General features: G+C 52.2%; 1 protein-coding gene across 1 annotated transcript; it reads left to right on the top strand.

Moving 5' to 3' along the window:
* Positions 1-7258: 7258 nt before the first annotated feature.
* Positions 7259-12814, top strand: Znf853 (zinc finger protein 853). The gene is made up of 3 exons (XM_085836342.1): positions 7259-7327; positions 7833-7955; positions 10505-12814. Exons 2-3 carry the CDS (start codon positions 7871-7873, stop codon positions 12517-12519), a joined length of 2100 nt encoding a protein of 699 aa, XP_085692468.1. The 5' UTR covers positions 7259-7327; positions 7833-7870; the 3' UTR covers positions 12520-12814.
* Positions 12815-14329: the final 1515 nt, after the last annotated feature.

The raw sequence follows: 14329 nt of genomic DNA, 5'->3' as shown, positions 1-14329 counted from the left end.
AACTGGAGTTACAGGCTGGTGTGAGCCACCTGAGAATCTGAACTTGAATGTCTTGCGTTAACCATGGAACCATCCTTCTGGTATCTACTTATTTATTTATTTAGAGAGGACGTCTCATTGAATAACCCTGGGTGGAGCAGAACTCAAATATCTGTCCATCCTGCCTCCCAAGTTCAGAGACTTAAGTGTGCAACCACACCCTGGTAAAAGAGTATGATTTTAATGTTTTAATTATGCATATATGTATGTGTCTGTGTGGGTTTGTGCGTGTAGTGTTTGCAGAGGCCAGAAGATGTCAGATTCCCTGGAGCTGGAAGTGGAGGCATTCGTGGGCCTCCTGACTTGGGAGTCTCTGCAAGAACAGCATGTGCTCTTAACACGGGGTCATCTCCGGACACTCACTCTCTTCTTATGGCTGAATCCATTTCGTATATAAAATGTGAAATACCAAAACAAAACAAACAGAAAAACAAAAAACAATTTTGGTCTTGTGTGTTGTGTGTTTCTGATATGTGTTTATTTATGTGTGACTTTAGGCACATGTTTGCCACAGCACACTTGAAGGTCAGAGGACAAATTGAGAGTCCTCTGCTCCCATCTGGGACCTGGGGTGTCAGACTCGGGTAGATAGCCTTTACCTACAGAGCCATCTCTCTGGCCCATCCACCTTAATTTTGAAACAGGTTCTCTCACTCAAACTAGTGCTCAACCATCTCACTAAACTGGCTGGCCAGAGAACTCGAGGTGGCTCCCCTTTCTGTCCTCCTTACTGCTGGGGCCACAGGTACACAGCCCTGGGCTTGGCTTTTACGGGATGCTGTAGTCTGAACTCAGGTTCTCACGCTTGTGTGGCAGGTACTTTACTGAGGTGTCCATATCTCCAATAGCCCCAGATTGACTGAGTCACATGGATGCGCCCTGAAGAAATAGTAGCAGGTGTCCTGCAGGTGCTCCCAGTGTGATGGCAGAGTCCCATGTAAATGTGAAACACATTCTTAAAAAGTTTAAAATGGGGCTGGAGAGAGGGCTCAGTGGTTAAGAGCACTGACTGCTCTTCCAGAGGTCCTGAGTTCAAATCCCAGCAACCACATGGTGGTTCACAACCATCTTTAATGAGATCCGGTGCCCTCTTCTGGCCTGTAGGCATACATGCAGGTAGAACACTGTATACATAATAAATAAAGCTTTAAAAAAAAAAAGAGAAAAAAATTTCAAATGTTGTCTATCTGTATGCATGTGAGTGCCATGGCCTGAGAGGCCAGCAGGGGGCATCTGATCCCCTGCAGCTAGAGTGACTGGTGGTTGTGAGTCACCTGACTTTGGGTGCTGGGACCCAAACTCAGGTCTTCTGCAAGAGTAGCACGGACTTCTAACCACTGAGCCACCTCTCCCCGTTCCATTTTCGTTTTTTATGAATATTGTCATCATGGCATTTGATGATAAGTTTTTGTGTGCACTTGTCAGTGTTCTCGGGGTTCACTGTGTATGCACACAAGCTGAGTGCAGAATGTTTTTGATAAGGAAAGAACCCTGCTTGAGTAGCTAACATAGGACAGGTGGGTTTCTTCCTGTGACTGGGATCAAACACCCTGACAAGGGCAACGTAAGGGAGAAAGGGGGCCTTTGGCTCAGGGTTCCGGGCTCCAGTCCAGCACTGTGGAGAAGCCAAGGCGTCAGGAACTGGAAGCATCCAGCCACATCACACCCACAGTCAAGAGCAGAGTGAATGAATGAATATGCACAGTGCCCAGCTCACTCTTCAAGATCCAACCCAGAGCTCAGCTCATGGAATGTGGGTGGGTCCCTCCATCACAGCCCAGTTAAAGTTGCACACAGGTGTGCCTGCCCGTAGGCCGACCTGTCCTAGGCAATTCCTCAGGGATGCTCTCTTCTGAGATGACTCTGAAGTAGTGGTTCTCAACCTGTAGGTTGAGACTATTTTGAGATTTAGCAAGTCTTTCAACAGAGGTCTCAGATATCCTGCATTTCAGATAGTTCCATTACAGTTCATAGCAGTAGCAAAATTACAGTTCTAAAGTAGCAACAGAAATAATTGCATGGGGCTGGAGAGATGGCTCAGTGGGTAAGAGCACTCGACTGCTCTTCCAAAGGTCCAGAGTTCAAATCCCAGCAACCACATGGTGGCTCATAACCATCCGTAACGAGATCTGACTCCCTCTTCTGGAGTGTCTGAAGACAGCTACAGTGTACTTACATATAATAATAAATCTAAAAAAAAAAAAAAAAAAAGAAAGAAAGAAATAATTGCATGGTTGAGGGTCACCACAGCGTGAGGAACTGGATTCAAAGTGGCCATCACGCAGGCCAGGCAAGTGTAAACACATAAGCCTTTAGAGGCTGCTCCAATGGTGCCAATGCCAGGAATAGACTCCAAGAGGGACTGAAAGCTACCCTACACTGGAGAACATAGAGCTGGTTGCTGATAAATTAGGTGTCTGGGCCAGGTGAGCGTTGAGGAGTGTCACAATTTGAATGCGAGGTGTCCTCACAAGTGTGCGTGTGTCTGCACACACGGTCTCTAGCGGCTGTTTTAGGACACCATACAGCCTTTGGGAAGTGGAGTCTAGACAGAGGAAGGTCAGTTTCAGGAAGGTGGTCCTTGGCGCTTATAGCCACACCCCATTCCTGTTCAATCTCTGTTTCCTGATCCTCCCAGATGTTCCCACCTTGTCCTACTACCAAGGCTGGGATGCCTACTGCCACACAGCAGGACCAGGGGCAGATAAGGTTCTTCCTGTCTTTGCACAGATGCATGCATGTGTGCATGCAGTGTGTGTGTATGGTGCATGCTTGTGTGCATGCATGTGTGTACTTGTCCATGTACACACATATAGAGGTCAGACACCTAGAATCCATCTCTGTCCCACTCTGTCTTATACTCCTGAGATGGGGGCTCTCACTGAACCTGGCGCTCAAAGCGTTTTGGCTAGGCTGCCTGGCCGTGAAGCCCCAGGGGTCCTGCTCTCTCCTCTCTGGGGGTTTTACATGTGTGCTGGGGACCTGAACTCAGGCCCTCATGGCAGATACTTTACCCCCCCCAGTAGATCTCCCCAGTACTTATTTAAATTTATTATTGTTGTTATAATTTTTAGATAAAGCCTCATATAGCCCAGGCTAGCCTTGAATTTGAAATAGTATGTAGCTGAGGATGAGCCCAGACCCTCCCATCTCCTCCTCCGCTGTGCTAGATTCTAGGCTTGCACCCCACACCCAGGGGTGGGTTTTTTTTTTGGTCTGTTTGTTTGTTTTATTGTTTATATTGATCTTCACGAACCTCATCTGGCCTCTGTGGGTTTTAAGCTCCCAGGTGTTAACTATTTAAAGCCGGTGTCCATCTCTGCAGCGTCCCTTCCCAGTTGTCTGCACTTTCCTTGAGCCCGGGCTTACCTGAGAGGCAGAAAACTACCTTGTGTGCCAGGCTAAGGGTCCTTCTCTCTCCACGGTTTCAGAAACCAAGACTGAGTGAGGATTGGGCTCACTCCTGTGGCCTGATTTCTGCAGTCTTGCCATGTCACAGCACCTGCATAGCTGCTCAGTTCATCAGGCTGACCGGATGCTTCCAGCTCCAGAGCCCGCCTCCTAGTGATCTTGACCAGGACCTAGACAGAAGGGAACCCATGGTGGATGCTAGTGATGGTGTCTGGTGACTCTGGGCTCCTTGGTAACCACTTTGCCACCACATTTCCTGTAGTGGCTGGAACTGCCCCAATCATAGAGAAATTGGTTACGTGGGCCGACGGCTCTCTGTCTGTTCCTGACAAAATTCCTGCCAGAAACTATACAGAAGGGAGCTCAGAGCGTAGGTCAGTTGATAAAGTGCTTGGATAGCATTCACGAGACTCTAGGTTCACTCCTCAGCACTGAATACACTGGTCATGGTGGTCCATACCTGTATCCCTCGCACTTAGGAGGGCCAAGTAGGAGGATCAGAAGTTCAAGGTCTACATGGTGAGTTTGAGGCTAGCCTGGGATACAAGATTGCCTCAACAGGTGGATCTCTGAGTTTGAGGTTGGTCGGTCGGTCTGGGCTACAGAGCAAGTTCCAGGATGACCAGGGCTACACAGAGAAACCCTGTCTCAAAAAACCAAAATAAAAAGAGAAACTTAGAGTAATGCTGGTGTGTCAGCTCAGTGGGTAAAGGTGCTTGCCACCACGCCTGACAACGTGAGTTTGGTTCCTTGGAGCCACAAGAGAGAAGGAGGGGACTTACAAACTGTGGTACATGGCCCCCTCCCCTGCTCCAAGGAATAAATGTGATTTTAAAACCAAAAAGAAAAGCTAGATTTCTAATCATTTTGACTGGGTGTGAGGTTGAGATGAGAGAAAGATATGGGAAGGACTGCCAAGAGAAATCATGGCTCAATCAATACAAATAAAATGAAGAAAATACTGAGTAAGTCAACATCAGAGCGGTTAGAACTGACAAACTCAGGAGAAGATTTCTGGGCTCAGCCCCAAAGATGATGTCTTAAGTGTAACCATGGAAACAGTAAACATGCATTCATCCAAAGCTGCAACAAAACCGTAACCACCAGAATGGGTGCAGACTACACAGGTTGGGGCATAGTCCTGGTGAGACCAGTTCCAGGGTCCCCAGTCTACCCAGACTCCTGGCCAACTGGTTACAAGGTCAGGATTTCCCCTGGCCCACTCAGGTTTGCTGTGCACTAGATCAACACATGGAATTCAGGAAAGCACTGTTGGAGTCAGTGCCAGAGACCAAACCCCAGGGCTTTGGGGCTGCTTGGTAAGCATGCACCAACTTAAGCTACATCTCTCTTGCCTTCACTCATATCAAAGCCAAGCACAGTGGTGTGGACCTGTACTCACATGCTTCAGAGACAGAGATGGCTGATTCTGGAGTTTAGTGGCCAGCAGTTTAGCTAATCAGTGAGAGATCTAGGTCAAAAAATAAGGTGGAGATGGACTGAAGAGATGGCTTCAGTGCTGCCCCCTTGTGGACTCCAAAGTACCTGCACTCAAATATCCACATGCTCACACACGGGCACACAAATAAATGTGCATCCTCCTTTTTTTTTTTTTTAAAGGTGGAAAATACCCAGTATTGACATATGGCTTCTACATGTACACACACACGATACACAGAGGATGGAAACACTAGGGACTGAGGTCTCTGGAAGAGGCTCCAATCCACTTAGGGGAGGGGAAGGACACCCCATCCTTTACCTGTCTGCTCAGCTGTCCTTACACTGCCTGGCATCCTGTCTCTACCCTCACAGATGGAAGACTATGTGGTGCCTCTGGTTACCTGGCTGCAAGAAGCCCTGGTCACTCCAAATTACCCTGCCTCCAAAGCTGGTCCCCTACTGGTATACCCACAGCTCAGTGTATTGGCTCTGGCCCTCTGCACCCATTTCCCTTGTAAGAGGGCTACTGCTCTGCAAGTCAGACAGACATCCATCGTTCAGGATTTCAAAGTCAGGCTTGGGGGTTGGGGGAACAGGAATAGTGTGAATTGCAGACTGTGCTGTAAGCGAGGACACAGGAAGAACAGGGCTGTGATCCTAGGAAGGATTCTCCCCCCTTCTGGGGACATCTCCATTCTATAGAGGCAGCGCTTTTGTTGCCAGATCTGAGTTTTTTCAGAAAAAACAAATTTTTTTAAATTGATTTATTTCTGAGACAGTGTCCCATGTAGCCCAGGCTGGCCTCAGACTTGCTATGTAGCCAAGGATGACTTTGGACTCCTGATCCTCCTTCGGAGTTCTGGAATGCCAGACACATACCTCGGTGTGGGTTTTATGCACTACTGAGGGTGGAACCTAGGGCTTTGTGAGTGCCAGGGCACTCAGAGGGCTCACCGAGCCTCATCCTCTGCCTCTTTTCTACAGAAATGAAGCAGGGCTTCTTATGTGAATTCGCCAGAAGCCTGTGGTCTGCTCATAAAGCTGCGCGAGGGGAAATGGGGAAATACAGATGGTCAGCTCAAGCCTCTTGGAAAAGAAACACACACACCCCAATTTCCATTCTCACTCCTACCCCCAGGCAGGGAACAAACAAACAGGGAAAAGCCACTGGAGCTGCCTTGGCTCTGTACGCTGGAAGGGGGCCTCTCCATTCCCCTCCTCCTGGCTGGTAGCTGAATGAGGGAGGGCCTCTGGCCACTGGAGAGAGCAAGAACCCAAAGAGATACCAGCAGGTCCCTCAGTTCCTGAGGGTGTCCCTGATGGAGCTGGCACAGTCTCTACCTGTCTATCTGTGCCAACTCAAGAGTCTGGGTTGGCTGTTCTGAGCTGCTGAGGTCAGGAGGGGGCTTCCCCATTAACTGGTTAACTACGAGCTAATTAGCCCCAACTTGTACCCCTCAGTCAGGGGAAGGGCGTCCTGAAGCCACGCCTTTGACTCAGAGAATATGGGGGTGTTGGATGGGAACCCCCTTCCTCTTCCATCCATGCAGCCTCAGTGGCAGTCGCCAACCGTGGCGCACGGACACGCGCACCGAACCAGGCGATGCGTTGCGGCGTGCGCTGCGCCCAGCATCGGCGGACCCTGGGAAGCACGCAGGGCCGACCATCCTGTCCCCATTCCCACCCACACCTCCCCCGGGGGGGCCCTGGTGAGTGGCCGGGCCGGGAAGGGTTAAGCCCACAGAGCTAGCTGCGGGGCCTAGAGAGGCGGCGGCGACTGTGGCTTAGGCGAAGGCAGCGGCCACGGTGGTGGCGGCGGGGGCCGGGGCGCGGGGGCGCGGCGGGCGGCAAGGGCGGGGGACAGGATGCGGATGCCGGGGGGACTTCCTGTGCCGGCCCCCCAGCGCCCCCGCCCTGGCCTGGCCGCTTCCCGCACGGATGCACAGCACGGGAGGGCGGGCGAGCGATCGGGGACCTGGCCCGGCCGCGGCGCCCGCCCCCCGCCCCCCGGGCACCTGTGGCGGGTGATCGTCCAGGAACTCTTGTCACCCGGTTTCCACCGAGCCAACCTAGGGCCCTAGTTTGGGCCCTGCTGCGCGCCATGGGCCACCCGGACCAACCCTGATCCCTGCTCTGGATTTGGAACCCTGCCTCCCTTCCCTGTCCCCGCGAGAGTCTCCACCAACTTCTGCCTGGGAACTCCACTCTGCACCTTGTCTTGGCCCAGGGCGACCTCGGCAGCTCTGACAGCGAAGATCCCGCAGAGTGCCCGTAAAGGGTTCTCCCGGGGGTGGTCAGAGCCTCCGTGGCTCATTCTAGATGAAGGTACCTCCGGAAGGAGCTGGCTGAACAGCCGTGGCCTTCACCTTGTGGCCACTGGTGACCACACCTCCCCTAGTGCAGAGGCTGCTGCCGGCGGCGGGAAATGCTGTTCCAGGTGAGGCCTGGCGGGAGATCCTTGCAGGCGCGCGCGCGCCTTTCTAAGGAGGGCTTCCAAAGCCAGAGGGAGGTGTAGTCAGCTGGCGTGGGGGAGTGGGGACTCCCGCATTTGCAGACCACTTCTTCAGAGTGGACTCAGGACAGGAGCATAGGCCTGCAGAAGGCTCCTGCTGTGGGCTACAGTGCTCTAGACACCTACCTTCCCAGGGTGTCCTGACCCAGGGTGACACAAGACCTATGTGGCCTTAGAAGCCTGGGGGATGCTTTGGAAGGGGACAAGGAGCTGTACCTGTAGGTACCCTCAGGCGTGCCACAAGCTTTCCAGTCTTGGGAAGAGGTTAGTTCCCACAGTTATGGGTCAGTATTGGAGACAGAGGGCCACTGGTCAGCGGAGGTGAATCCCGGAGTACATCCATCAAATAACAGCTCTGGCTATTCTGTGTGGGAATTGGGGTTCGGCCACCACCACCCCTCTTCTGAACAGCTTCCTTTATTCCTCTTAGCACAGCCTACTCTGGGAGACCCTGGTGTGACCGCCAGGATGGAGCTGGGCCCAGCAACCCAGACCTATGTGTTGGAGCTTCGATGTCTTGAGGATGGGGGTCCGGGGCCTGACACCCTCTCAGGTGAGGGTTTGGGTATGGAGACAGTAGGGCCCCCAGCAAGGATTCTTTAGTTGAGTCACAAGCTGGCACAACCCAGACCACCACGGAGGGACCCCATGTGTGTCCAGCATATTCATGACTGCTAACCCCAGCTACCTTGAAACTTAGTGTAGGACCTGTTGAGGTGGCTGCCAGGCCAAGGTCTTGCTGGAGAGAGAGAGACACCTTGACAGGATTCAGTAGCCTCAGCCCTGACCCCCACACCTGGGCTGGCTCTAACCTGCTTTTCCCAGGTGCACTGCCCCCCCCCCATTTCCCACCTGGAACTGGAGGGTTTTTCTCTGTCTCTAGTGCCTCAGACAGTGGCTAAATGGCTTCTTTCCTGTCCTTCCCTCTACCCTTGTCTCATTTTCTCAACATCTGTCTCCTTCCCCCCACCTGCCACACAGGTTCCCAGGGTGCAGAACTTCCCAGTCCCCTCCCTGAGACCCATGCAGGGGTGGGGCAGCCTTTAAGGGTGGACAGGAGTCTGTTTTCACACTCTGTGCTTTAAAGCACAGTGACAGTGAGGGGCAGGCTTGAACAGAGCTTAGAGAACCAGGATGAACTGGGCGTGGGGACATGTGACTGGAATCCTAGAACTTGGGAGGCTCAGTTTGACCTGTGTAGTGAGCTCCAGGCTAGGACTATATACAATAAGACACTATTGCACAGTGAGGAGAATATATATCAGGAAAATTAGAATAGACCGATCAAATCGGGCCCTACAAATTGAACAAAGACTCTTTCCGCTTGTAAATTTAACTCTAGCAGGCATAACACTTCAGGTGACATCTAACTACATGGTCAATAAAATGCTTCTGTGGAAACTGCTGTCCCAGGAAGTCAGAGTGACCACGTGACCAAGCTAGAAATGAGGAGATTCACACCGAGGTGAGGTCTGTCCCTGCAGAGGAGGCACGAGAACGGAGGAGTGTGTGAGAGGGTGCTGATCTTACCCTCGGGACGTGTTCCCGCAGCTGTCTGCACCTACCGCCCAACACCCAGCTGCTCTGTGGAAGCGGCTCTAGAAAGAAAAAAAAAGTGTTCCAGGGGCTGGGGTGGTGGCTCAGTGGGGAGAGCATTCGCCCTTCAAGCTTGAGGACAGGAGTTTGAACCCCCAGAGTTCAAGTGGAAGCAGAGTAGTTCATTGTCGGAATCGGAGCACTTCCGTTATGAGAGGGGAGGTAGAGGCAGGAGAATCCGTGCACACTCCGGGGCCAGCTAGCCTGGCAGGCCTGTGCAGCGGCCGACAGGAGACCCTGTCTCCAAGTGCAAGGTCAGGCCCAACACCCAAGGTTGTCCTCTGACCTCTATAGGTGTGCTGTGGTACCTATGTTCCCACAAGCACACGCATGGACACACATGCCCATATACACAAGACACACAGATTTTAAAAATGTATTTGACAAAGGTGATTAGAAAGCTTGTTTTTGTAAAATATAATTACACACAACTATCTGTGTGTGTGTGTGTGTGGTGTGTGTGGTGTGCATATGTGTGTTCATGTTTCTTGTCTGCATTTGGGTGCTCAGGTGCATGGGTATGGATGGACATGTGTGCACATGCATTTGGAGGCCCCAGATTGATGTCAAGTCATACTTGATCATTCTTCCACCTTATTCAATGGGTCAGGGTCTCTGAATCGTGCTCAAAGCTTGCCTATATGGCTAGTCTTCCCAGCCAGCTTCCTCCAGGGACCCCCTCTCTCCACCCTCTGAGGCTGGAGTTACAGGTGTGCTGCTGTGCCTGACTTTTCAGTTAACTTCTGAAGTACAGACTCCATACCTGATCTCCCTGGCTTCCTTGATGCTTCAGTGCTTTCTAGAAATGGCTTGCTGTATCCTTATAGAAATGGCTTGTTATTCACAGACAAGACAAATTTCACTTATTTAAAGTGTGACTGTTATCTGGCGGTGGTGGTGCACACCTTTAATCCCAGCACTTGGGAGGCAGAGGCAGGCAGATCTCTGTGAGTTTAAGGCCAGCCTGGTCTATAGAGGGACAGCCAGGGCTACACAAAGAAATCCTCTATCAAAAAACCAGATAGATAGATAGATAGATAGATAGAAAGAAAGAAAGATAGATAGATAGATAGATAGATAGATAGATAGATAGATAGATAGATGGATAGATGGATGGATGGATGGATAGATAGATAGATAGATAGATAGATAGATAGATAGATAGATAGATAGATAGATAGACAGTGTGACCATAAATGGGTTCAGAGCTCAGCCACTGGACTAGGTGGCCTCCCTGCATGGGGATAAAGACACATTTCAGGGAATTGTGTCAGGATCCCCAAGAGCTAAGCATGGGACTCATTTGAAGAGGGCTCAGTGGGAGTCTGAACAGGGTGATCAGGGGACTCTGGGAATGTTTGTTCTGTCATCATTGTCACTTGCTCTCACATTTTTGGGTCCCCGCTCAGAGCCCCTTAGTGTATCCCGAGTGAATCCTTCTGGGGGTCTGGTCCGGATCCTGCCTATCACTCCTTCTCGCCTGGCTTCCTGCCATTTCCACTACAGGTGGCAGTGGTGGGAATGGAAGCCAGGAGGAAGAAGAGGTCCAGGAGGGAAGCAGCCATCCACAGCAGCCAGTGCTTGCAGCATCATTCGGGGCCTATTACTATATTGAGCCAGAGCAGGAGGAACCGCAGGACTTGCGAGTGCACCGGGTTAAGCAGCAGGCAGAGCAGAAACGTCAGCCTGAGCACAGGCAGTTGCAAGAGCAGCAACCTCAGCATCAGCTGTTAGGATCCCAGCCAGAATCACAGCAGCAGCAAGATGGACAACAGCAGCTGTCTCCGCCCCAGCAAGAACAGCAGGAAAACCGGCCCATGCAGCACCAGCAACCAAAACCACAGCTGCAGGTGGTGCAGCTGCCAAGACTTGGACAAGAGCAACATTTGTTGCTGCAGCAGCACCAAACGATGCAGCTTCCACACCAAGCACAACAGATGTTTCAACAGCAGCAGGAACAGCTGCAACTGCAGCAAATTCAACAGCAGTATCTTGTGCAGCAGCAACTATATGAACCTGTACCGCAGCAGCAAGTGCTGCTACTGCAGCAGCAAGTGCAGGGACAACTGCCATTACAGCAGCCAACGCAAGAGCAGCAACAGTCACAGCACCCACAGCTTCTCCAAAAGCAAATGTTACAACAGCAGAGACAGTTGCTGCTGCAGCATGTGCAAGATCAAGTATTGCAGTTACAACAAGTGCAAGAGCAAAAGCTGTTGCAACAACAACAGGAGCAGTTTCAGCAGCAGCTGCTCCAACAGCAGCAACTGCAGCAGCAGCAGGGACAGTTGCAACAGCAACACTTACAGCAGCAGGTATTGGTGCTGCAGCCACAGGGACAGCTACAGCAGCAACTATTGCTGCAGCAGCAACAGGCACAGTTGCAGCAGCAGCTGTTGCAGCAGCAACAGGCACAATTGCAGCACCAACTATTACTGCAGCAGCAGGAACAGTTGCTGCAGCAGCAGTTGTTGCAACAGCAGCAGGAACAGCTACAGCAGCAGCTGCAGCCTCTTCCACCAGAGGATGAGGAAGTGGAACTTGAGCTCATGCCGGTGGACGTGGGGTCTGAGCAGGAGCTGGAGAGGCAGCAAGAGCTGGAAAGGCTGCAGGAACAGCGGCAGCTGCAGCTAAAAATGCAGGAGCAGCTACGTCAGCTGGAGAAGCACCTGGAACAGCAGCAGCAGCTGGAGCAGCTGCAGCAGCAGCAGCTGGAGCAACAGGAGGTGCACCTGGAGCTGACCCCGGTGGAGCTAGGCGCCCAGCAGCAGGAGCTGCAACTGGAGCTGACCTCTGTGCAGCCAGAGCTGCAACTAGAGCTGGTGCCAGCTCCAGGAGGTTCAACGCCGGCTCCAGCCACCGTCGTGGTGACCCCTCCAGGTTACGTGGTGCTGCAAGAGCTCATGGTGCTGCCCGCTGTGGCCACATCCACTGTGGTGGCCATCCCGGGCCCCGCGGGGAGTGCGGCTCTGACTCCCGCCAAACAGCGGAGGAAGCGGCGAGCCCGGGACAGGCCGACCATCTGCGGCGAGTGTGGCAAGGGTTTCAGCCGCAGCACGGACCTGGTGCGACACCAAGCCACACACACTGGGGAGAGGCCATATCTCTGCAGTGAGTGCGGCAAGAGCTTCTCACAACATTCCAACCTGGTGACCCACCAGCGCATCCACACGGGCGAGAAGCCCTATGCCTGCACCTACTGCTCCAAGTGCTTCAGCGAGAGCTCGGCGCTCGTGCAGCATCAGCGCACCCACACCGGAGAGCGGCCCTACGTCTGCGGTGACTGCGGCAAGCGCTTCAGCGTCTCCTCCAACCTGCTGCGCCACCGCCGCACCCACTCGGGAGAGCGGCCCTACGTGTGCGAGGACTGTGGAGAGCGCTTCAGGCACAAGGTGCAGATCCGCAGGCACGAGCGCCAGCTGCATGGGGCAGGACGCTCCCGAGGCCTGGGACTCCTGCGATCCTCCAGGCCCGGGCCTTCTACAAGGGCCCAGCAGAACTCTGCATCCGGGAAGCACTGAGAGGTGTTAGCGCCATCCACACACACCGCAACCCTAGGTCCTGGTCTTAACCCCATCTTGAGGTCTTTCTGGGTATCTTGAATTATCCTTAAGAAAGGAAGACTTCCATCCTGCCTGTGACCCAGGCCGCCCCACCCCCACCCCCCAAGCACCAAGTTCACAGATTTCTCTCCTCTCCTCCCAAACCATCTCCAGGTCGGTGAAAGAGACTGCCCAGCTTTGTCCTTGCCTGGGAAAATAGAACTGAGAACTGGCTTGGTAGCAAACAACTCCGTGAGGTTTGATACAACCAAACACTAACCAGCAAATGAAATGTTTAGAGTGTGTGTGTGTGTGTGTGTGTGTGTGTGTGTGTGAACTGGAAAAGGAATGGATCATTCTGAATACTTAAGGAGAAACTGGAAGGGGGGAGCAGAGGATGGAGCCCAGCCTACTGTAAATTGCTTGCCTAGCAGAAAGCCCTGGTTTTCATCTCTAGCACCATACAAACCCAGTGTGTGGACCCATATAGTCCCAGCACTTGGGAGGTGCAGACAGGAGACAGAGGTTCCAGGTCATTGTCAGGCACATAGTGAGTTGGCGGATAGCCTGGGTTACATGAGACCCTGCCTCCAACAAAAAACAAAACAAATAAACAAACAAAAACTGGTCTTCAGGTTGTCACAATGCAGTGAACTTGGTCGAGGCAGTGAATGGTCATGACATAAATCTTGAAAATATTTGTCAAGATGAAACGTGGACATATCTGGTGCAGATACCTGCCCTGTGTTCATAGACAAGGTCACAGTGGCAGCCTGGTCGGTGTGTAAATAAAAGCCGGGAGTCCTGCTCTGGGTGGAAGGTCAAACCTTCCTTCCCAGGGAGTCCACACTACAGGCGTTAGAAGCAGATTCGGGGCCTCTGTTGGAATGTCCCCAAGCCATTTGTACATCCTTTACTGTCCCCTGATGTAAGAGCCCATGGCTGAAGCAGAGATTGCCAGGAAGAGTTTACAAAGAACTTCCAGGTAGCCCTCACCTAGCCTAAGCCATCTAGATGCTACCCAAGTGGTCAACACCATGTGACCCAGGATCCACAATCTCCAGGGCCAAGCTATGGGGAGAGGTGGCTAGAGGAGCCTCTACCTCCTGGCTGGAGGTGTGGGGACAGAGACTGGGGGTCTCAGAAAGGCTGTAAGCCATGCTTACCAGATCACATAGGGCAGGGACTGCTGAGCAGTACATGGTGTCGGAAGGTGTGCGCGTGGAGCCTGTCCTCCAGGTCCCCAGCCTCTTCCTGCTGCACCTCACCTCACACACATTCTGATGCAGTTTTTTTTTTTTTGTTTTTGTTTTTGTTTTTGTTTTTGCCCTTGATGCTGGCAGCAGAGGAGACCTGCCCACGACACTTGGGGGGAAATGAAAGCCAAAGGCAGAGAGAGGGGAGTCGGGAGTGGGGGGGGGGTTGGGAGGATTTTCCAGGTTTGGCGGCATACACTTGTAATCCCAGCACTTGGAAAGCAGATGCAGAAAAATAGTGAGTTCAAGGCCAGCCTGGGCTACATAGCAAGATCTTGTCTCATAAAAGAGAGGAGGAAGGCAGCCAGACATGGTAGTTCAAACCTGTACTCCCAGAACTTGGGATGCCGAAGGAGGATCCAGAGTTGGAGGATAGCCTGGGCTACGTAGTGATACTGTATACCAAAAAGAAAAAGACAGTTTAAATCCTGTAAGTAGAGAACTGGTGTCACCCAAGAGAAGCAGAAGGCAGCAGTAAAAAGAAATATAATGCTGTTTCCGAAGTACTGTTACATCATAGTGAGATTCAGAGG

Source organism: Mus caroli, unplaced genomic scaffold, assembly GCF_978045245.1.
Source record: "Mus caroli unplaced genomic scaffold, Mus_caroli_1 scaffold_4, whole genome shotgun sequence".
In the NCBI taxonomy this organism is placed as follows: domain Eukaryota; kingdom Metazoa; phylum Chordata; class Mammalia; order Rodentia; family Muridae; genus Mus; species Mus caroli.
Note: the sequence above shows the minus strand (reverse complement) of the source record. Positions and strands in the feature narration are given on the sequence as shown.

Coding starts and splice junctions, on each gene's coding strand:
- Znf853 (XM_085836342.1), top strand. CDS start 7,871: ATGGAGCTGGGCCCAGCAACCCAGACCTATGTGTTGGAGCTTCGATGT. Junction 7,956..10,504: donor GGGGCCTGACACCCTCTCAG/GTGAGGGTTTGG, acceptor TTTCCACTACAG/GTGGCAGTGGTGGGAATGGA.